At 45.9% G+C, this 24781-nt stretch overlaps 1 protein-coding gene across 5 annotated transcripts in view; it reads right to left on the bottom strand.

Moving 5' to 3' along the window:
* GDPD5 (glycerophosphodiester phosphodiesterase domain containing 5) overlaps positions 1–24781 on the bottom strand; it is a 305947-nt gene that overhangs the window by 184451 nt on the left and 96715 nt on the right. For 4 of the 5 annotated variants that reach the window (XM_014601505.3, XM_014601509.3, XM_014601508.3 and 1 more), the window contains exon 3: positions 13511–13684. In XM_014601505.3, coding sequence (XP_014456991.1) covers positions 13511–13627 — 117 coding nt within the window. In that variant the 5' untranslated portion in view covers positions 13628–13684. Of the gene's footprint in view, positions 1–13510; positions 13685–24781 lie in introns of those variants that run through there. The other variant, XM_059722517.1, reaches the window with a different exon arrangement.

Genomic DNA, 24781 nt, shown 5'->3' with positions numbered 1-24781 from the left:
AACCAAATCTCATGGCTATTTGTGGCCCAACTGGTGAATCTTCCCCCCAACCAAGTCTCATTGAGAAAGCTGCTGCTATTCCCCTACAAAGCTGAGCCTCTTCCATCTCTGACAATACAGCTCCATCAAGTCTGCTCTGTTCATTGGCTTGGGTCCTGTATTCAAATCGTGCTAGGCCAGATATGTGCCAAGCAAGGATTATGCATTTATCTATCAAGTGTTTTGCTATAAAGCAAGTTGTTTGCACACAAAAAAGCCAGTGACCCATTAGACGAGAAGATCTTCATTTTCAAATTCTCCTCGCCCCACATGCTTAACACCAAAGGGGGGAAAGAAAAATCCCAATATTCATCAAAAGTATCAATCCCAGGACATAGCTACCTGAACAGAAAAGCTGTCTCATAAATCACTCCACTTTCTCTTTAAGAGAGGAGCAAAAGTTTAGCAGGGAACATCCACTTCATTCATTATGGACAGCCTGATTTCCTTTTCTAATTAAGCTGCTGTAGCTCAGTTTTCCTTGCCGCATAAACAATGCTGTCAATAGAAGGAAGACGCTGAAGAGGGAGGCTGAGAGGCGTTTCAAGTCTTTGTCTGCTCCACTCTCCTTTTTTATTATACTTTCAGGAGTTCAGATATCTTTGGTTTAATGGTAGCGTCTCTCACCCTGTACAACAAAAAATGTGTCTTGCTCACTCAACTGCAAGCATAAGCACAAACGCTATCGACGGTGTCTGTAAAGTGCCCCCAACGCTACCAGAGCTCTTCCATTTGAGCCACTCGCCTTGTCTCCCGTTTCATTATTTATAACTCAGCATGTACTGCCAGGCGCACAGTTATGTGATCGGAAGGCTAAAGTTGTTCTGCTCTAATAGGGAATTAAAAAAATAACACCCTTCCCGCCCCCAGAAAAGAGAAACAAGGAACACCCCCTGCCTGAAAGGTTACAACCAGCAACTGATTAATTAAAGCACCCCAAAAAGTTTTCCCAGAGTCTATCAAGTCAAAAGCAGGAAGACACCCTGAGTTTGCTTGCATTAGCACCAAAACTGCAGTCCAACTAGAGCATGCTGCATGCATGGCAATTTTGGTGGCAATGCAAACAAGCTCAGGGTCTCCTCCTGCTTTTGACTTTATAGAGAAGGTCTATGAGCATGTGCATATGCACGCACACAAGTACTGTGCCACCTGCCCCCTGAAGACATGCTCATTCATTAAGACCTTTCTTTTGGTCTTAGGGAAAGTGCTGCCCTTTTGGGGGTGTCCATTTGAGGAACGGGCTTGCCTCAGAAATAACCCCAATTTGCACAATTAGATGCACAATTAGAAAAATCCACATTTCCAGCAAGGGGTAAGGGATACCTATGTTAAGTTGGGTTGAAACGACCTCCTTTCATAGAAATGGGGGGACCCTCTCAATTTAGAGAATTCAGTCCCCTGCAGCTGGAGACAAACATCACATCATCCCTTGCACAACCTGAGCAAGCTCCATCAAAGACCCAGCTCCTTTCTTCCCACCCCATTGCTCTTACTAGATAGTTGCTCCAGAACCTAATACTTAGATGCTTTCCAGTTATCAACTTGAACTTCTACAAGTAGGTTATACTCATTTTCTCTTGTACAAACATTGTTAAGTGGTTTCTTTCCATCACTGCTGTCTACACTGTAGCCCACCCCCTGGCATCCCCCACCCCAGATGCATTTGCAGAGAGCTCTCCTATCGCCCTCGCAGCCTTTGCTTTGCTAGGCTAAACAAGGCAAGTTACATCATTATAATCCAAGCTCCTCACATTAAAGTAATGGGTTGTGTGACAAACAGCTTTAATAAAAGTGTCATAGGTAGAGTATTAAGCACCACATGAAGGATTGGATTTCTGTCTCCGGTTTCCAGACAATACAGAAACAACTCCTCTGGGTCTTCACGGACTAGAGAACAAAAAAAAATCCTCCATGTATACGGCCTCAGCAGCAGGGATCCTGGTTTTCTCCAATTTAAAAAAATCCCCAATTTTTGGTTAAAAAAAAAAAGTCACCCCCAAATGCACATTTTTCCATGATTAAAATGAAACGATGAAAATGATCTATAAAAAACGAATGGACCAAGAGATCTTCCACTATCTGTGTTTCACTGCAAATGATGCACATTTGGGTTGTTAGTGAGCCCAAGCTACCTTTTGCTAATAAATCCTACCCTCACTTCATGCACTACCAGTCTTCCACCTTCATCTCCCTCTCCCAACCCCAGGTTTTCCTACCACTGCCTTCCACAGCCTCAGAGTCACCATCTCCTTTTCCCATTACTATACATTAGAGCTGGCACCCTAGTAAAGTCTGCGATCCATCACCCACACATTTTATCACATTACAATCAAGTTTTCCCCTTAACAAGGGAACACGTTCTAGAGACCAAAGAACAAATGCCGGAGCCACGCGATCCTGCCTTAGTGTCCCAATTCTGCTACCAACTGGTTGCATAGCCCTGAGCCTCCGTACATTCCCTTTGCCTCAATACGTAAGACAGGATAATGCCTTCATTGGGGTCAGATTTTGAAGGTGAGCTAGTCTTTATTCTGCTTTGAAGACATGGACACCCACACACACACACGCCAAGTATAAAGAGGTATTCTTTTAACCTGCAGCAATCAGGAGTTTTAATAGCAGCCCTCAATTACCTTTTATATCAAATAATGTGCCTTCATGGTCTCATTAACATCTTTCAATTCCAGCATTTCCAGTTCTCACTTATGGACACAAAGCCCAGAAACTCTGCAGCCTTGCAGACTGCCAAATAGGCTTTTTTGCAGTGCTCCAGTGTACACAGAGGGCCTTGTTCTGTTTCGACAAGAGTCCAAGGATTTTATTTAAGAGAATTAATGAGCTACTAGCCTTCATTATGTAGAAACCATAATGTGGAACCCTTTTCACCCATTATGCTTCAGGGCAACATAATGCAAACAGTTGATACACAAGTGGCGCAAAGAGATGGAAGCCTCCATAGACCACTGACCAAGCAACGTCACAGAAGGGCACAGAGAAGTGGGGGCAAGGTTGGGCCATATACATTACACCCAAATAATTAGTGAATTGTGGACTAAAAACAAAAGTTTGGACAAAGTTTTGGTTAGTGCATGGGAGTCCACTAGTCACTGGACTCTCAGTTTTATTCCCAGCTCCATTATTTGGCCAAGTCACTTGATATATCTAGATCTAGATATATCTATCTATATATATACACAGAGATACAGAAGAAATTATATATACACATGTACATATACATATACACACATACATATATGTGTGTGTATATGTACGTGTATGTGTGTATCTAGATATATATTATCTAGATATACACACACACACAAACATACACGTACATATTGTTAAATCATATTGAACCTCTCTCTATATATATATATATCTAGATATACACACACACACATACACGTACATATTGTTTAATCATATTGAACCTCTCTCTATATATATATCTAGATATACACACACACACATACACGTACATATTGTTAAATCATATTGAACCTCTCTATATATATCTAGATATACACACACACATACACGTACATATACACACACATATATGTATGCGTGTATGTGTGTATATATGTACATGTGTATATACATTCTCTTCTGTATATCTGTATATATATAGATAGATAGATAGATAGATAGATAGATATAGATATATCGAGTGACTTGCCCAAATTAAGGAGCTGAGAATATATCTAGGATATATCTAGATACACACACAAACACATATGTATGTATATATGTGTGTGTGTGTGTGTGTGTGTGTGTATTTGTGCATATATACATGTCTATATATATTCTCTTCTGTTCAGAATACTTGAGATGAGGATGATTGCTGATGTACATAGACCAACAGCCCTCATTCATCTCCATGCCAGCCACACTCAGGGGCTGATTTACACCTTATCCAGACACTTGACAAGTCACCATAAACCCCTCTGTCTCAGAAGTTTAAGTAAGTATGATCACTAATTTAAAACCCGTGCAAAATTTAAAACATCCACGTTCTCGCTGGCAGCCGCCCCACCGCCCCTGGAGAATCCCAACATGTCTGAACCCGGCTACCACCCCGTCTCCCTGCTTCCTATCTATCCTATCTCTTCCCCACTATTTATTCATGTCAGCAGGAGCAGCAAGACACCCGACACGTCAGGAAATCCTCGGCTGCATTCACGAGCACTTGTCTGCTACTGGAATTTTAAGCTGGGGCTGATGGCTTCTGTGCTTGGCAGCGCTTCTGCATGTTGAGGAGGGTCCAGCAGTCATTCAAGGGCTCTAGATGGAGAAGAGCCAGCAGTGACCTCTGGGAATGCCTTTTATTTTGGAGAATGGCATTTTCTTCTGCAAGATGCTGGGCCCAATCTTATTTGCCTAACTGCATAAGCAAAGTGCTTGTGGAGTCTCCTCGGTGCAGATCCTGGCAAACAGCTCTCTCCAGCAGCCCCTCATGCTGAAAAAGCAGATTCCTACTGGTTCAAGCAAAGGACCGGGTATCGACACCCCCAAAATGTTTCCCCACCCTTCTCAAATGCCTTACAGTAGCTGGGAGGCGACTGTGCTAGTCTACCCAGCTCTCTAGCCTCCTACTTTATCTAAAACTAGCACCGCAAGACTGTGCAAAAACACCAGAAATCCTCCAATAGTCACACTCCGGTAATGGAGCTTGTTAAAATGCACTTTGCCAAACTGAACAAACTTGGAGAGCCGGGGCTGATTCAAGACATTCATGATCGAAGGGTTTGCTGGCAGGGTAACACTGCATTCATGGAGCACATACGCGGAGGGAGGCACCAGGATTTGGAAGCAACTGATTCGTCTTCCCTTAGCTCTCGCGGAGGAGGCTCCTAGGATGGGGCAGCCTGCGTTACCCACCCCACACAGCACTGGGACGTGCACCAGCTGATACGCACCCTTGGGGTCGCAGTGCTTTGTAGTGGGCATTTTGCCCGGTAAGCGCTTTATGATGGTAGGTCAATGAACACTTCCTAGTGGGACTGAATATCTCCCAGCTCAAACTGTGAAAGCTTGTTTGTTGAGAAAAGCCAAGCTGTGAGGCTTGAGAGGTCAATGCAAGCACGCTCCAGCTGACTGGCTAGAGCGCACGTCATGGTCGTTCTCCTCCCAACCGCACGTCTGACGTCCTTAAACTCTGCAACCCGGCGCTTCTTGTGCAGCCGGTTCCCAGACAACGCTCCATGGAGCATTTGCTAGCGAACCGGAGACCGTGGCGCTGCCTCTCCTTCGACCCACTGCTTCTTCACTGCAAACAGCCCGGAGGCTTTAAAGCAACTGAAAGGAAGGACAAGGAGACTGCTTCACTAAGCATAGCCCAACTGCTACAGAAGAGGAGGAGAAATAGGTCAATGGAAGGCACAAGCGCCACTAGCAAAATTGCAGATATCAACGGAAAGGGAAGATCCAGGAAAGAAGGGAATGAGACAGCCAGGCGGGAAAGGAGAAAGATGCATGGCCAGAAGGCATCACTATCCGAGAGAGAAGCACAGGGAAGTTAAGAAACAGAGCTAGGACAGACGCACCTGCTACATTTCAGAGGCTGCTTCGGCACGCGAGCATTTCTGATAGTAGGTGTAGGGACGCGACACAATGACCAATCAATATGACACCTGGTGGTTTCTCGGGTTAGTAATGGGAGGGGAGGCAGCTGGGAAGAGCCAACAAGCCATCTCCATCCCACCATCCCGCCGCGTGGCGGAGCAGGACAACTCTGCTTCTGGCAGCGGAGCCCCGAGAACGAGCCGATGACATTTTGCTACCGCCCCGTACCTGTAGCGGGATTCATCCATCGTCGAGGTGGGCAGGGCGTCATCTTATTACTCAGGTTAGGTCAACACTGCACAGTTTTGCCAGTGGGATCGTATCACAGCTGGAGTGCAAGATCACCTTCCCCAGTCAAGGTAGCTGTGCCGGCAAAGCCCCTGGTGCAGGCAAAGCGCTGCCAACAGAAAATGGCATCTGCTTGCTTAGCTTATGTTCTTCAAGGAGGTGGCGTAGCTATGCCAATAGGAAGCATGCTCTCCACTAGTGGGAGCTGCCAACAACCAGGGAGGAAAAGGCTCCGTAGTGTAGATAAGGGCTAGGGACTTGCTCCCATTGTCAGCTGTGAAAAACCGCGGTACAATTGCTACATATAGAAGGGTCAATCTATTAAACGCTACATTGCAGCTACAGTATAACTACAGTATTACCGTGCTCTCGACGAATCCTGATAGGGCTCAGGATTCACAACACGGGCCAACCTGCCCAGCGCAAATACATAAACCGTACACAAGAGCATTAACGCGCAAAATGTACTGGAGACGCAGAGGGCAAATACAGTTCACAAGGCAAAGGCAGAAAGAGATTTGCACGCCCACAATTAACGTCTCAGTGTCACGAGAGCAAATTTAAACATCTTCTGTACTGCACTGCAAAAGCAAAATGAGGATGTTATTACATTGGACTCCAGGCCATTAATGTTTTTAAACAAAAGCTTTCTCTCTCCCCGTCTCTAGCCTAAATTTTGGTTATAAAATAAGCTCTGTTAAATTGACAGTCCAAAAAATAAATAAATAAAACCCCACGGATAGCCATATCATTTTTTTTTTTTAATGAGACAATTGGACACAGAACATCATTCTTTTAGACCTAATTTCCCCATCTTTGTGGATTTAAACCACATCCTGATTTCAAGGCAGACATTCATGTTAGCTCCTCTCCTGTTCTTCCTTCACTGCACGATTATGGTACTTGGTCAAAGAGTTGTGGATTTCAGTTCTGATTTTACAGGTATGTCGGGGTTACAGGCTCTTGTGCTTATGCGGCTCTTTTTGACCCCAGAGATCCCAAAGCTGCTTACAGCGCGCACACAAAGGAATCGCCGAAATGCAGCTGCAGGGAGAAACAACGCATTGACCTCAAGATCAACAAAACTATTCCTAGAAGGACGGTAACATCGCTAACACTCATACAGAGCAAATAAGAGAGAGGGACACAGAGGTCCTGTGTAAGAGAACTGTGCGCACAGTCAACTGTATGATTTTCTGCTCCCCCAACCCCATTTTACAATTTCCATTAACTGGGCTCCAAAAAAATATTGATTTTGGTGTTTGCGCCAGCTGCACAGACCTTGCCTTCCCCGACTCCACACAACCGAAAGAGGCATCCCAGGGACAGGCTCACTGGTGGCTTCAGCAGCATCTCCCCAGTTTGACAGCCTGGGATGGTATGTCAGTGCTTCTACTTTGAGTCAGGTGCCAGGATCGTACAGAGAGGTGCAAATGAGAAGTGATGAGAGAAGAACATGAATTTTGCAAACTGCAGACATTTCAGTTGGAGTTTAAATGACGATTTGGACAAACGAGTCCAAGAACAAGGTAAGGGCTCAAATGCACGTTGAGAGATAGCATGTTGAATCAGAATTGGTTGGTTGATGTGCCAAAGGGGCACGTCCCCATAAGCGGGAACGTGCATTTCCCTGGGGACAAAACAGCAGTGACACAATATGTGTTGCTAATGCTCGTCTCCAGGGAAATGCCTGTGCAGTATGTTACCCCGGCTGGGGTATGGAAGGCTGGACCAGCAGCTTTATCTGGGGTGCTGGAGGCCTCTGGGGGCTACAGCTGCAGCGATCTGGCAGCAGGGAGCTCAGCCACCAGCCAAAGAATGGTCCAGCTGCCCAGGCTCCAGTCTTGGGTTGGCACACGTTGCTGCCACGTGCACCACCCCACTTTATTTATGCGCAGATTTTTTTTTTAAACCGGGATCTCCGGGTGTCAAAACCCCTCCCACGCTGCAAGTTAGCAGCATGGGGAACACCCGCATATGTGGTGCATGCAGTGTGTGGCACGTGAGTGTGCAGCACCGCATACCACACGTGCATGCTTATCTGGATGCGCCCAAGTTACTTAAGCAAAGTGGCCTTAAAGTTGGCAGTGTTAGCAACAAACGGCAATGGAAATTTTAGTGTCTTCCTATTGCAGGAAGACAAACTGTATCCCGCAGACTTTATAGTAGGGATTTGGTTGTCGCCTTTTAATCTACCAAAGCTGCCTTGTGCTTGGTAGCGAACAAACCGACCTGAACAACCTCCGGACACTCCACAAAGGAAATCAGGTCAGTGTTTAAATTACTGAAAGGCAACCAGCTTCAGAACAGCTTGCTTATTTTTGTTAGATGGCTTGAAAGCCAATCATCATTACATTTTTATTTTATGGACATTTTCCAAAATAAAAGAAATTCTCCTGGGCTAAAACTTAGGTGCTCAGGCCATGACATTTGTGGTTCGAATATAAGAACTTGGCGCAAACACAGATCCTTCTCCCTTGATGCTGTAATTATACTTTAATGTTCTCGTTAAGAAGCCTACTCTTTATCCCCTCCCCCCTCAAAAAAGTTAAAAAGGCTGAGCTCTACTTATTTGCAGGGTCAGCCTATAAAATCGAGCCCCCCACAGGCTTGACTTCAGTGTTAGGTGTTTTTATGGCATGCACAAAAAGCAAGCTGCAGCTCAACTGCTTTCAATAGTTTTTATTTTGGCATTCAGGGGTTTTAACCCTTCGGGTGCTTTCCTTGGTCATTTGATTCTCCTGTGGGATTTTGTAAGGACAAGTTGAAATCATTATCAGGAACTACTGGCGTCTATTCAGGGGAAAACAGTTTTTACTAAAATTGAACCTGAAAACATGGGATTGATTTATATGCAGGGTTGATTTAAAATCCAAACAATACAGTCGATTCTCATTTCACTGCTACACCGAAGGAAGCGGTTGACTCCTTCTCCGCTGATATAAATTGGAGCCTTATCCTTATATCAGCACAAGGGAAGGAGCAGACCTTTTCATCTTGAAATATTTCAGCTTGTGTGGATTTTAAAGGCTGAAGCGATATCAGTCACTAAACTACAGCATTGCTAGCAAGTGCCATCATAAAATTACCATCCCCAGCATCAGGTCATGCAAGGCAAAAAGCCTGCAAGCTACAGTTCGAGCATCGTATTTATATCCTGCAATTAAAAAGGCTGTGCTCGGTGTGTTTAATTGCTAAGAATCCATCAACTAGATAGCTTTATCTGATGGCTACCTATGAAAACTGCTTTTTTGAAGGTAGGGATCTGGCAGATAGCTGTCCTTTGTGCTTAAATGTTTGAACTAGTCTCTTTTGCATCCAGGGCTGCAAATCCCTCAACACAGGAGCAGGGTGGTCTGATTAGATTAGGGCTTCATCCCAAACACCTTTTCAGGGGCTTTACAAGCAAGCTGACACTAGATCGCTGCTTATTTCATGCTGCCAAACACACCAAAAAAGGACTCTGCTGCTAGAAAGCTGGAGAGATGGCTTCTTTTTATATACCTTTTATTAAAGCACCACATTCATATTTTACAATGCGAAAGCGGATCTCTCAAGAAGGTTAGGGACAAGAAAAAAAAAGTCACGCCTGAGCCAAAAGGGAGACATGAGTTTTGCAGCTGCAACTAGATGCTCAAAAAAAAAAAATCAATATGGGGAGAGGAACTCACACATGCAGAATGGGCAGGCTTCCTTTTCTTCAGAAAGGTTAGTGAAGGATAGGAAATAATTACAATTCCAGGAGGCTGTCTACTGAAAACTCAAACTTACAATTAAAATTCTCATTTTCATGTAAATCTTGCCTGCAACAGGAAGCCTGGCTTGCATGTTTTTTGAACCAGCAAGGGAGAAAGGAGACACCTTTAAAACCGACTTCACTAGGATCTCAGTCCAGCAACGTGCATTAAACTTCGGCAGATTTCAAGAGTGTTCGGCATCCTGAAGGTCGAGCCGTACAGGTTGCAGCTCCACAAAGCGAGCCACGTTTGATGATGATGCTCCCTCTTGCAACCACTATGGAAAATGGCTCATTCGGCATCTATTGCAGCAACCCGCAGTGGCTTCCAAGCAAACCAAAGGGTGCAATGATTGCCTGGTCAACATGATGGTGGAAGTCTATTGCCCACATCAGCCGGGTTACCATTTAACCCCAGATGAGAGTTGGCATTAGCAGTCAGATGCATTACCCCACCTCCTCAAAAGATGATCACTTTGCAAGGGTCAGTAAATCAGATGCACTTTGAATTATGCTGAAAGCCAGGGGCATGTTAAAGGACACTTAGAAAGCAGCTGCCAGCTCCTATTCCTTGCAACTATAAGTAGTGATAAAGCTACCCCAATTTCAGCGCTCCACTGAGGACAAATCTACCAAGCAATTTTTATTCATCAAGCAAATATGATACATGTACAGACAAATAGTATGGTTGGGTGCACATCTATTCAAGGCAATTAACATATGTAAATTTCCACCCTAATTAAATGCAAGGCCTTGGCATCCTGGCACGCTGCCAAAATACTGGTGGAGTCAAAAAGTCTGGGTATGCTGCATCCCAGCACACCAGATCATTGCTGGTAACTCCCTTAAGGAGGGAGTGAGAGAAGTGTCTATTCAGGCTTAGTTCATTCAACTAATAAGCACCTTAACTACAAGCGCCCTGGATAAATATTCAGGTTCCAGTATGGACACTTACTCCACGTAGAGTAGGAACTTGCACTTCAGGTAGCATCATTCAAGTCAGAAAGTCAAGTAGCAGAGCAAACTATAATCAGAGAAGTAAAGGCATCGAAATGCTCCTAATACGTTGCTTCCTTATTTAGCTATTCCTGACATCGTTTGGAAACACCTTGGTTTGGTGTGATGGACCAGATCCGAGTCACTCTCTGAGAGTTAGTCCACGGAACGGAAAGTGCTAATACTGTCATCCCCACGATAACCTATTGAAGTTGTCCTCAGCTCAAGAAGTCTCTTCTGGGGGCTAAAGAGCAGGAGGCTGCAATCCCAGCTCTCTGTGAGCGTAAGTCAGTAGTGGTATCCATTCTCTGCAGCACACCAATGCACCGTGACACATGATTATTGGGCAAGCATGGATAGAGCAAGGGTCAATAGCTGTTGGCCTTTGCTCAACAGAGGAAGGGCTAATAAAACTGAAGGGGGAAACCAAAAAATTCCAATTCCAGACCCAAGCAAAAGCATCTGGGGCGCAGGAAGGGACAGCACATATTTTGTTACATTGGTCATTCTAGGATTTAGCCTCCCAACTCGGATTTTCGTTCAACGTTCCCAGGAAGACTGGACGCAACTTGTCATAATGTTGATTATGAGCCTACTTGTTTTGTTGGCATCTTGGTTCTTCCACATCCTGCTTGCTCCTACTATGAACCTTAGTGGAAAGAAGAACCAAATTGGATAACGCTGCAACGGCATTAAGGTTACGGATTCTCCACCTACCTCAAAAAACGACTGAGGTCCCTGTGTTTAAAGGATGCTCTTGCTACGCTTTCTTCCAACAGCACACCTGTGCATGTGTGCACATGCACACATAAGTACGTACACAGGCACACTTTAGCACATCAACAGCTTTGCGATTCAACCCTGCCAATGACATTTTTTAGTAAAAAAGATCAGTGCCAGACGAGGCACTTGACAGTATTCTTTCACACGGATCAGCCGCCACCAACGCAGAACCAGCAGGCAACATGTTGCCCCCCAGACCCTAAGTTTCTATGGCTAGCAGCAACTTTAAATAGTTAAAACTGAAGGTTGACAGGGAGAGCAAAGAATCACATTGCCCACAGCGCGTGACTTGCTCAGCACTGTTGGCACTGGCCACTCATCTACATCTTTAACTAGCAAAATATATGTTCTGGCACGGTTTGCTTTAAGAATTGTGAGTAATTAAACAGAGAGACACACATAGGGAGATGCAACCAGACACAAAAAGAAAATCCCAGCGGTCAGACACCGCTCTGTGCATACAGGTAATGCCCGCCATAGTGATAGCTGAATGCACCCGGGGTAAACAGAGCAATATGGATTGTGCGTATGCATTAACACAAAGAACAACAGCTTGCTAAACTGAAACAAAAATCTGCCTGCATACTAATTTTCAGTTGTAACGAAGACTTGTTTCTACTGTTTGGGTTGTGGATGGAGGACACGAGTTACTACCCTCCCCGCGTTACACAACTGCACTTCAACGCTGGCTGCAATTCAGAATGGGAAGCCTTTTGGCAAGAGCCTCTCAGCGCAGCAGAGTAATTCTACTTAACGCCATCTTTCTTCTAGACAAGTAGAGCCCTCAACATTGACACAAATCCCTCCTCGTGCACTAGATGCTTTTTAATAGTCACTGGAGCAAAACTTTGAGCTTGCAGAAAAATGATCTCCTAGAAGCATTTTTGTGACAAATAAATGTGTCCCAAGCTTGAGAGAAGGAGAGAGAGATGCACACTAAAAATCAGCTAGCAAGGAGAAAAAAAAAGCAACCCTAAGGGATTTAAGTAGTACAAATATATTAGCTAGTGTTCGGAGGATGGACCAGAGAGATGTATGCAGTGCAAGCAGTCAGATTTCTCACCGGCCTTTCTGCAGGTGAATTAAGACCCCAATTCACCCTGCCAAAATACCTAGACATTGCATGAAGCGGGAGAAATTGCCACCATCGTGGATACTCCAGTTTCCCAGGTTAGTCCATGTGATTCCTCACCAATCTGCCTTCCCTCGCAGACAGTGGAAAACCTGTCAGAGGCCTGCATAACACAGCACCAGAAACACTCAGCCCTGCCAATTCTTGCACCTGGCAGCTCCAACAAACAGGAAAGCACTCTGGAATTCAAGCCCCAAGACCACTGATGAGGATTTGCTATTAACATCTCCACTATCACCACCACTTAATACTCAGCTCATCTGCTTGGCTTTTTTTTTGTTAATTCTCCAAAGCACGTCACTAATGGAGAACATCAGTAGCACCGTCCTCATTTTGCAAAGGAAGCTAAAGCAGAGAGGTGAAAGGACTTGCCCGAGGTCACTCAGGAAGCCAGTAGCAGAGGTAGGACTCTTGGCATGCCAGTCTCGTGTTTTGCCCTGTTCTTAAGGGAAACCAGGATGCAGTTCAGCCAGTTATGAAGCAATTCCTCTGGCATGGTCGGACATAATAGAGACCAAACAGCTGCCTCCAGGCAGTCACACGGTCTTTAATTCATGAAAGATAGATGATAACACAAAAGTCTCCTTCAATGCAAAGGAACGAGCATATGCAAATTGAAAATGAGGGGCCAAGACAAACCAGCGATGTCTGTGTAATACATAAGGCTGGAAGACTGACAAGAGCAAACAACACATTTCCTGCTCCTTGGGTCAAAAACTCTCCAATGGGTTCAGTTCACTGCACCTTTAACCTCTCTAATCCCAAAGGTGCTCTGGCCAGTAATCCCATCCTCCATTCAGACACATCAAGCAATCGCACTGCATGACATCCAACACCTTGATTTTTATTTTTTTTTTAAACCCAAGTCCAATTTCACATTCAAGGCAACCTTCACACTCTCAGCGCCCGGCTGCAATTCAAAATTCGTATGAACAACAGGTGTGCAAGGGGCCAGACAACGAGTTACCAACCTTTGTTGTATCGTCATGTGACCGCTGGTACCGTTTCCAACGGCAGCCATAGATTCCCGTCAGACACGACAAACATAACTGTGGCTCGTAGTACTGCAACGGTTGGTGTTTAACCATGCTCTTTCCAGCTCTTCAGGAACGAGCTAGCAGAAATCCATCAGGTCTTAGGAGTGCCTATAGGAAGGGAGGAGAAAAAGTAGAAGTTGAGATATTTAAGCTATTTAATAGACATAGAGAGCAATTAGAAACCAGGGCTCTAGTTTGATCCCTGCTGGTGTCTTGGCCAAGTTACCCAACAAGACCTTAGGATCATAGGAAAGCCAGGCTGAACAGTACCTCCTTGGGTCACCTAGTCCAGCCCCCAGATCAAGGCAGCATTAGGATTATCCGCAACTAAACCATCCCGGTCAAGTGCCTGTCCAACCACAGAGCAAAACCCATCTCTATCCTCTCTGTAATCACTCTTCAGGTATAGGAAACCTGTTACTAAAACCACCCTCAGTCTTTTATTCTCCACACTAAGCAAATTAAATCATTGGTAAGAACAAAGGTTTTAAAAGAGCTGTCATATGCAGTAGTATGTATGCGATCACGAAATGATTAAATCCAGGAGCCTGAGGAAAGGAAGGAAGAAGAGCAGCAGAGTAAGGACCCTGGACTTCAGAAAAGCAGACTTGGACTTGCTTGGAGAAATGATGGGCAAAATCCCAATTGACAAAAGCAAGGTTTGCCTTGGGAGCCAGGTCCAACTACAGCTTCAGCTGTTGGTTGCCTCTACACCCCAGTCCGAGAAGGAAAGGGGTCCAAGAGAGCTGTATTTTAAAGAAACCTTATTGAGGGTACAGGAACAAATCATCCTGATGTGCAGGAAGACTAGCAAGTATGGCAGAAGACCAGCTTGGCTTGGTAGGGAATTCTTCAGTGAGCTAAACACCCAAAAATGAAGCTTAAATGAAGAGGAAACTTGGACAAACAACTAGGGAGGAGTATAAGAGCGTTGCTCGGGCATGCAGGGATGAAGTCAGGAAGGCCAAAGAGCAATTGGAGTTCATGCTAGCAAGGGACGTGAAGGGGAACAAAAAGGGTTTCTACACATATGGCAGCAACAAGAGGAAGATCAGGGAAAGCATGGGTCCCTTATTGAATGGGGGAGGCAACCTTGTGACAGATTATGTAGAAGTGCTCAATGCCTTTTTCACCTCAGTCTCCACAGGCAAGGTCAGCTCCCGGACTTTTGCACCAAGCAGCAGTTTGGGGAGGAGGTGAGCCGCTGACAAAGGTGCAAGAATGGATTAGGGACTACCTAGAAAAGCTGGACATGTACAAGTCCATGGGACCAGACACGACGCACCCAAGGGCGCTGAGGGAGTTAGCTGATGCGATTGCAGAGCAGCTAGCCATCATCTGTGAAAACTTGTGGTGATTGGGGGAGGTCCTGGACAATTGGGAAAGGGCAAATATAGTGCCCATCTTGAAGAAAGGGAAGGAGGAGGATACGGGGAACTATGGACCACTCAGCCTCACTTCAGGCCCCAGAAAAGTCATGGAGCAAATCCTCAAGGAATCCATTTCTAAGTGCTTGGAGGAGAAGAAGGTGATTATGGACAGGCAACATGGATTCACCAAGGGCAAGTCATGCCTAACCAACCTGATTGCCTTCTAGGAAGAGATGACTGGCTCTGTGGATATGGGAGGGCAGTAGATATGATGATCTACCTTGATTTTAGCAAGGCTTTTGTTACAGACGCCCACAACATTCTCACCAGCGAGCTAAGGAAGTACAGATTAAATGAATGGACTGTAAGGTGGACAGAAAACTGGTTGGATCATCAGGCTCAGAGGGTAGCAATCAATGGCTCGATGTCTAGTTGGCAGCCGGTATCAAGTGAAGTGCTCCTGAGGTCAGTCCTGGGGCCGGTTTTATTCAATGTCATCATCATCGACCTGGAAGATGGGGTGGAGTGCATCCTCAGCAAGTTTGCAGACGTCAGGCTGCGGGGAGTGGTAGATACACTGGAGGGTACGGCTAGGATTCAGAGTGACCTAGACAAATCAGAGGACTGGACAAAAAGAAATCTCATGAAGTTCAATAAGGACAAGTGTAAAGTCCTGCACTTAGGACAGAGCAATCCCACGTGCCAGTGCAGGCTGAGGGTGACTGGCTGGGCAGCAGCTCTGCAGAAAAGGACCTGGGGGGGGAGACAGTTGGCAATCAGCTGAATATGAGCCAGCAGTGTGTCCTGGTTGCCAAGAAGGCTAACAGCATCCTGGGCTTCATTGGTAGGAGCATTGCTAGCAGATCAAGGGAAGTGATTCCTCCGCTCTATCCAGCACTGGTGAGGCCACATCTGGAGTCCTGTGTCCAGTTTTGGGCCCCCCACTACAGAAAGTGTATGGAAATATTGGAAAGAGTCCAGCAGAGGGCAACAAAAATGGTTAGGGGGCCAGGGCACATGACGTATGAGGAGAGGCTGAGGGAATTGGGATTATTTAGTTCGGAGAAGAGAAGACCAAGAGGGGATTGAATAGCAGCCTTCATCTCCCTGCAGGGGGTTGCAAAGAGGATGGAGCTGGGCTGGTCTCAGTGGGGGCAGACGACAGGACAAGGAGCAATGGGCTCAAGTTGCAGCAAGGGAAGTTGAGGTTAGAAATTAGGAAAAACTCTCTCACTAGGAGGTTAGTAAAACATTGGAACAGGTTACCCAGAGAGGTTGTAGACTCTGCATCCTTGGAGTTTTTTTAAGACCCGGTAGACAAAGCCTTGACTGGGATGATCTAATTGGCGAGATTCCTGCTTGGAGCAGGCGGTTGGTCTAGATGTGACTTCCTGAGGTCCCTTGCAACCCTCACGGTTTATGATTCTACATGCACGACATCTAGAAAGACAGACAGGCAGCCCCTTTCTCCTACCTATGCTTGGTCCACTGGATATGCCTCTTCTTTCTACTAACCAGCCCCACCCAGTCACTCCCACTCCACTTACATCCCAAGCTGGAATAACGTAATGAGCACAACAGATTGGGAACAGTGTTTGACATGTCTTAGACACATTTCTTCAGCACACAGAAACCAGGAGTGGTCTTCAAAGCATTGTCTCATAACTGGCCCATAGCCCCTCCTGATGTGGCCGTGTATTGACTGGCAAGGTTGCTACCAACAGTAGAACTAAACCAGGAGTGATGAATGCTGAAATGTTAAGGGTAGAGACTGGTGCAGGCACAGACCCAGCTCTCAGCCCCAAGATGAGCTGTTCTTCAAATAGTATTATAAAATAGCTCAGAAAGGTGCATGAGCTGCCACTTATCTCATTTCAAAGTCAGTGTTAAAAAATCATCACCGTTAATTATTTCACGACTGATCAAAATACAGAAATAAGAGGTGATCACAGTTATCCCCTGGGCATAGCATCTCATTTTAGGCTCGGGAAAAGGCAGAGTTGAGATTCTGCACAGAAACCGGAAGAGTTAGACAACACTATGCCACAGCTAGAACATCAGCACTGAGATAGACCATTGCAGAAATGGCAAAATCCCCATCATTTCACCCATCTGATATAAGGGGGGACATATTCCTCTCTTCCAAGATTCAACTGAACATTTTAATTGCAAATCTGCACAAGCTGTGTCCCAAACATGAGCACATTTGATCATCTGATTCCATTCAGGAGTCCCTGACAGCTGCCTGGCCTTTCCTCCCGCTCCATGCACTCGGGGAGACTTGTACTAGGCTGCTTTCAACACCATTGTCAAACACACGCCAGGCTGTGGAAGCCAGAATAACGACAGGAATCCGATTCATCCCCAACAGCAGGTGCCTTGGAGCCAAAAATTGCACTTTTAGAATAAAATAAACAAGAGATTTTCTTCTGGTCCTCATAACTTTAGGATTTGCCTTTTTTTCAGGCTAGGGACAGACATTACACATAAACCAGTATAAGTGATCAGAAACCAGCTCAGATCTGTAACACAAGAGAAGTTCAGCGCATGTGAAATGCTTTCAAAATGGCCGAAAATGGTTTAAGAGACACCTGGATGGATGTAGTATCAGACTTAACTGATTTAAGTTAAATCATTTTATTGAACTTCTGTCCAGATCCCCTGCAGTTTTGAGCTGTCTGCTCCAGCCAAGCAGAGAGGTGTGCTCTAGCGCCTCCTGGCTTCAGGTCTGGGCCACTGCAGGCACATAGCTGCATTTCCAGCATCAAAAGTGAATGTCTGTTCACTTGCTTATCAGTTCAATCTACACAGCTTAGACCAGGAGTGGGCAAAATGCAGCCCGTGGGCTGGATGCGGCCCACCAGGCCATTCTATCCAGCCCGCAGGGCCCCTAAAAAATTTAGAAAGTTAATATTTATCTGCCCCTGGATGCCTGTCATGCAGCCCTCGATGGCTTGCCAAAACTCAGTAAGCGGCCCTCCGCCTGAAATAATTGCCCGCCCCGGCTTAGACTAACCCATGAAGACTGCATCACTTCAGCCTCAGGTTTTTTGAGAGTTTATACCTAGCATCAAGGATGTGCAGGCTGAAATGTTTTCACCTCCAAGACCCTAGTTAAAATAGGAATGAGGGCTCAAACTTTCAAGTTAAAAGTTCAGCTCATCTTTATGCCTTGATCCTAAAGGTTTGGAGATGCAACATTACTGGTACAATCAGACTTCATACACAGATGTAAAAAGGAGCAGCCACGTGACAGTCCTACAACAGTGTTATTTGCTTGAACCCAGTGTAAAACCACCCCAAGAAACAAAAAACTGGCGAGGTGGAAGTGGGGGGAGAAGGAAATGGGGCAGATGCATCAGTGTCAGTGTTGTATGTCTCGAGCTATCCCAGGATAATCGTTTAGGAGTAGCGCCAGTCCCTGCCGCCTAGCATAAGGCGCCGTAAATAGTGCCTACTGAAAAAAAGCTCCGTCCACGTAGCTGGTCACCTGCCAACTCCAGATCCTGGAATAATTTACATCAGTGTACAAACCCAGTCCAAGTTGCATAGGTCTAACAGTTGTGTCCAGGCCCCCCCGTCTCCATAATTGCAGTGATGCCTAAGTGGCCCAACTGAGAAGCTCGCGTGTACATGCATGAGACAGTCCCAGCCCAAAGAGCTTCCAACCTACATGGGTAAGACAGAGAAGGGGTGGGAAGGGGGAAGTGCACAGGGTTACAGCAAGCCATTAGCAGTGGGAATATAACACGGGCCTCTCTGGTGTCAGTGCAGCTGCTAACTCTCCGCAGGCGAACTTTGGATTCAGTAGGAAAGAGCTGCTGTCCTCACACTTTGAGACGGTCTTTTCATAGCTGTGCTGTAGAGATGATACAGCCAGGCTAAGGGCTTGATTAAAAAAAAAGTCAATAGTTTTTTTGCCAAAGAAATGTGGGTTTGGTTGGTCTGGAACAATTTGTTCCCTCAGGCTGACTTTGTGGAAGAGCTTTGAATGGAAAAATGTCACAACGGAGGAGTCAGAGAATCATCAAAAAGCAAAATGAAAAGGGACCTCAGGAGGTCATCTAAGGCCAACCTCCCCTGCTCAAGGCAGAATCAACCCTGTCTTAACTACCCGAGATAAGTATTTGGCTAGCTTGCTCCTGAAAACATTGAGAGTCCACAACCCATCCATCTAAGCAGCCTGCTCCACCATTTAACCAACCTCATAGGAAGAAAAGTTCTTCCTAACATGCAAAACTAAATTTCCTTCTCTGCAATTGAAAATCACCTGTCCTCATCTGATACCCTTTTGGCCACAGAGCCACCATCCTTATCTTTCATAACCAACTCCAGGTATTTAAAGACTTATCAAATTCCAAACACAGATGTCCCGTAGCCAATCTTCTCTTCTCCGAATCAAATAAGCCCAGGAGACTGAGGACCCTCTTTTTCTTAATAGCCATTTGCTTAGCTCCTTTGCTTAGGAAGACCCAGGTTCAATCCCTTCTTCTCCTTGAGAGGTATGAACACCTCCAGAAAGAGTGCCGTACCCACCATAGGGTAAGGTATTCCAGGAAGGGTCACTCTCAGGCTTACATGAGACTTTTCTATTCCATATCGGCGACTCAATTTGAGGCAGTACAACACTTCAACCTATGACACCTGCACAGGAGTTGGACTCCTGAGTTTCAGTCCCCGCTCCCAAGTATACTAAGTCTGAAAGCAAGCACTCCTCCAGCATACTGTTCTGCCCAATAGTTAGGACACTCTTGAATAATATGGGTTCAAATCCCCTAAACACAGTGGAAGGAATCAAACTTGTATCTCCTGCATCCTGTGTAAATGCCCTAACTGCTGGGATACAGATCCAATTGCTACAACCAGTCTAGCCCTTCATTTCCATTGCTTTGCTCATTATACCCTCCCAAAATGGAGCTGATTTGGGGTGGTTGGTTGGTTTTGGCTGAACAAAGTGTTTCATTTGGCCAGAAACAAAAAAAAATTTCATGTAGGTAAGAAGACTCCCACTCCCAGTCTCACTTCCTCTCAATTTTCATCTCAATTGAGACTCATCCAAGGCTCTGCCTGGCTAATTTGATGTCTGTTCCAAAAGAGCATTCACTCCCCCGGCTCTAACTGACAGATACCTTCATTTTCTGGGGCACCTTTCACCATGCCCAATAGAAATAAGAGATCTACAAGATCATTCCCTGCAGCAGACCCAGGAGATCCTCATTTTACAAGTGAACTCATTTTAGTCCAGTGGTTTTCAACCTTTTAAAAACCCACAGCACCCATTGGAAAATGCCATCTCTTAGTTTTCACTCTAAAACCAAATGCCATCTCTTAGTTTTCTGACTAAACACAGTGAATAGAACAGTTTTTCTGTGGCAAAGAACTAAAAAAACCCACAACTATGGATTTCTATTCTAAATCTCCAGGCTTATCTAGTGAATCATGTTTGCAAACCTAACAATGCTAACATTAGGACAACCTGCAACTCCCACAAAAGGATCTCAAGGCACCCCAGGGTGTCATGTACCCTGGTTGAGAATCACCAATTTACTCACTAACAAGTGTGCATGCCGTCCACGTGCTATGGAGTAGTGCGCGTCCTGGGCACGTGTCTGCAACACATGGACAGCATGCATTCAATTGACAAGAGCAAGGTTTGTCTTGGGAGCCAGGTCCAAGTACAGCTTCAGCTGTTGGTTGCCTCTACACCCCTAAAAGCAGTCCAGGAGCCAAACCTGTTGCATCGGCAGATACAGAGAGCTGGCACATTAGATGCTATGCAACTGCTAAGGGCATGGAAAAGGAGCAACAGGTATCTGCCAAAACAGAGGGCACAGATCATAGCTTAACAAGACTACTGCTGGGGTTGGCCTTCCTCCGACGCAGGTCACCGGCCCCCTCTGCAGAGTCCCAGCCCTCCCGGCTCTGTGTTGAGGGCTGCTCTCTCCCTCTACTGCAGGCTCTACTTAGTTTTAGCACTAGCTATGACCAAAGTGGACATGATGGACACAGTGTAGAAGACAGGCCCATCTTGGAAGTAAAGTGGCAAAGCCAAACGAGGTGCAGTAGTGCATCAAGTGGGACCACATCCCCAAAAGAGGTTGCACACTGTAAAAAGATCCATAAGCTCCTGTGATCTCAGAGGCCGTGTCAGATCAATCAACTAATTTGATCTTTCAGTAAGGAAGTGACCATGACTCTTCAAAACTCTCCAGGGGTTTGGTGGGCAGAGAACATGAAATTGGTTACATGATTTTTCCCAGCATTTGCCAGCTACTTGGAGTCCCCTGCAATGGTTCTGCATTTGCAAATCCACCGGCCACGTCAAATGGTCCCGACACCTGTATACTTCCAAGGAAACGTTTTCCTCCAGTGGGAGCCGTGCCCTGGAGGATCAGGCCACAAAAATCTAGATTTGATTCGCTCCAAGTAGTTTATAAAACAAAGCCAGCACAAATGTACTGCCATGAAGCCAGATGCAAAAACTGTATAACCTGAAGTCACAATAAGATAAGCGATTTTGATTTCAATCACACTGCAGTTTTACTAAGATAAAGTTCTCCCATCTCCCCCGTGTGTACGTCACCAGGTAAGAAGCAGGCGTCCATGTACATAGTTCACAAGTGACAGGGAACAAGCAATATTCTGCCTAATGGAAGCCAGGCTGATGAATATCCACGACAATTTGCTGTCTATCCGAGGACTTGCGCTTTGCCAAGATCATCTCTCGAATGCATACTCCTCCTATAAGCAGCAATGGATTTTAAAAAGACTGAAGATTAAAAACCTGCACACCCTACAGTCACTGTTCCCATGACATCTGCAGCTTTGACGTGGAGGATGCAGTCCATGAATGATTCAAACCTCTGCTGGTTAGCCTTACATACATACACGGGGGGAAGGAAGCAGAGCAACACAAATTAGTTATTCAAATTTAGCAGCATGCACCAGAAAAGCCACATGGCCTGTCAACTTTGACTTGAAAGGCACATCATCTGCCAGTGGCTACAACTATCTTACTGCTGAATAACTGAACTCATTGCCAGCAAGCCCGCCCAGGGAGGAAAGGGACTTTTACAAATACAGCAGCAGCATTTTATGAAGATTTATGGGTGTATAATTAGCATGCACGCTTCTTTACAGGGAGACAGTAGGCATTACATAAATGGCAACACGGTGCTTTCTGATCACTTCCAATCAAACAAAATAATTTGCTTGTCTCGCAAATATAAAAGGACACCTGTCAGGTCAAAAACAACATGAAAATGTGGGTGTTGCATTGCAAATAAAATGGAAGGCTTCCCAGGAAGAGGAGGAATGCTCATTCTTACTGGAAATAGGACCTTGGTGCCAAGATATCCGAGTTGAGATCGGGACCGTATACTGTTAGATGCTGTAACATGCAGAGCCAGTCCCTGTGCTAAATGAGCAAAAAAATCAGAATGAAAGTAATTATATTCTACTATTCCTCACTCACCGCAGCTTTGTACGTATTACTCAGGATCTTAAAAAGGAGCTCGAGTTTCCATCCCGACATGAAACCAACTTAGTTAGAGTTTGGTAACAGCACCGTGACTTTACTGTCCAGATAGAGCAGGGGGTTGGAGTAGATGTGACCTCCTGAGGTCCCTTCCAACCCTCATTTTCTGTGATTTTATAATAGAGCAGAACAGTAACACAAGCACGGAGAAATGCACATTGGTTCTTTGCAACACAGCAATGACAGAGAGGTTTAAACAAGGATTTATCCCTACAGTATCTCTGTAACACCGCGCCATCATCCTCCTTCCCTTCCTTCATTTTTTATCCACCCTCTTAACTTCAAACTGGGTGATCTCCCGCTGCTCATAATGTGCCGGCTGGGGAATCAATACCAGGAGGCCTGCAGCTCAGAGCTGTATTGGCAGGGAGGAACTACTACAATGACTCAAAGTAGGACAGCAATGCTATTTTAAACTGTGCTATTTTGAAAGCTTCCACTGCTTTGTAAAAGGAAGGAGAACAAGCCAAATCAGAGTTGAGGCCTGCAGTGGGGCAGTGTTATAATTAACACAGGGCAAGGAGGGCACCACTTCCAACCAGGCTCCCTCCCTGCCAAGAGTCTTTGCAATGGCCAGCGCAGCCCAGCCATAGGAGCCAGGCTGCTGCAGCCCCAAGCTCCTTGCCCAATAGTGTGTGTGCTGTGGGGTAGGAAGGAGGAAGGGGGAAGAGACAGGGAGGAATGGGAGAATACCTCTCTAGGAAGCTTGGCCATGGGAGGAACAGCCCTGACTCCAGGGATGGGGGAAGGGGGGCAAAAAGGGCACCAGAAGCAGCCCCCAGGACCCCGTGGTGCTACGTGTTCCTCAATAGCCTGAGTCCATGCAGAAGCAGCTGCCACCCAAGTGAGGAGAGCCCCAGCAGGTAAGACTCCCCTCTCTGTCTGTCTGTCTATTCATCCGTCCCCGCAGTGGTCAGCATAATTCCCCTGCAAGCCTCCCGGTGGGGTCCTGAGCAGAAGAAACTGCATGTGGTGAGATGCTGATAATGGAAACAGAACTTCAAACTGAACAGATACCAATTTGAGACCCTTGACTCCGAGCACCCTTTAAATAAATGCCTTTGGGAAACCTTTCATTGGCCTGCAAGATTTTACCATACATAGCTTAATGCTATCAGCTGTCTTCGGACCCACAGATAAAGTGGTCATGGAAGACGAATCAACCTTGACTGCGAGGCACTGACAATATTTGATGATGATGATGATTTCATAGACATTAGGGCTGGAAGGGACCTCGGAAGATCATCAGGTTCAACCTCCTGCCCAAGGGCAGGAAGTCATCCAGGGTCAAAGGATCCCAGCAAGATAAACACCCAAATATCTCTTAAAGGTATCCAGAGTAGGTGCTTGCACCCCTCTGGCGGCAGTCTATACCAGGCCTTGGGGGTTCAAACAGTAAAGAAGTTTTTCCTTATGTCCAGCCTAAAATGATCTTGCAGAAGTTTGTGATCATTGGACCTTGTCATCCCTTGGGGCGCTCTGGTGTACAGGTATTCCCCCAGATCCTGATGCATACCCCTTATATACTTACAGGTGGCCACCAAGTCACCCCTGAGCCTGCGCTTCTCCAGGCTGAAGAGTCCCATGGCTCTCAGCCTCTCATCATAAGGCCTATTCTTTTGTCCTCTGATCATGCATGTGGCTCTCCTCTGGACTCTCTCGAGCTTCTCCACATCCTTCTTGAATTGTACAGTCTAAAACTGGATGCAGTACTCCAGCTGCGGCCTCACCAAGGCCGAGTACAGCAGGAGGTACAGCAGGAGGATGACATCCTGGGTCTTTCATGAGATGCATCGGTAGATGCAAGCCAGAGTTGTGTTCACTTTGCTGGCCGCGGTATCGCATTGGTGGCTCATATTCACCTTGTGGTCAATCATGACCCCCAAGTCTCTTTCGGTCGTGGTGCTAGCAAGCATAGATAGCACTGCCAAGTCTATAAGTATGATGCGTGTTCTCCACCCCGCCCCACCAAGGTGGAGCACCTTGTATTTCTCCGTATTGAATGCCATCAGATTTTCATCACGATGATGATGATGTGGCTGTCTACAAACTCATCGGGGGTGGTCAGCAGGGAGTAGGGGATACTCTGTTTACCTGGGCAACCCTCAGGGCTACTAGAAATAATGGTTGCAAAACTAAAAGGAGAGTAGATTTAGACTGGATATCAGGAAGAAATTCTTTACAGTGAGGGTTGGCAAAATATGGAATGGGCTTCCAAGGCAGGCGGCACTTTCCCTTACCTTGGAGGTGTTCAAGAAAAAATTAGACAGGCTCCTAGCTGGGGTTATTTAACCCCAG

This window comes from Alligator mississippiensis, chromosome 1, assembly GCF_030867095.1.
Source record: "Alligator mississippiensis isolate rAllMis1 chromosome 1, rAllMis1, whole genome shotgun sequence".
NCBI classification, from domain to species: Eukaryota; Metazoa; Chordata; order Crocodylia; family Alligatoridae; genus Alligator; species Alligator mississippiensis.
The sequence above is the reverse complement of the archived record's forward strand: the minus strand, read 5'-3'. Positions and strand labels throughout refer to the sequence as shown.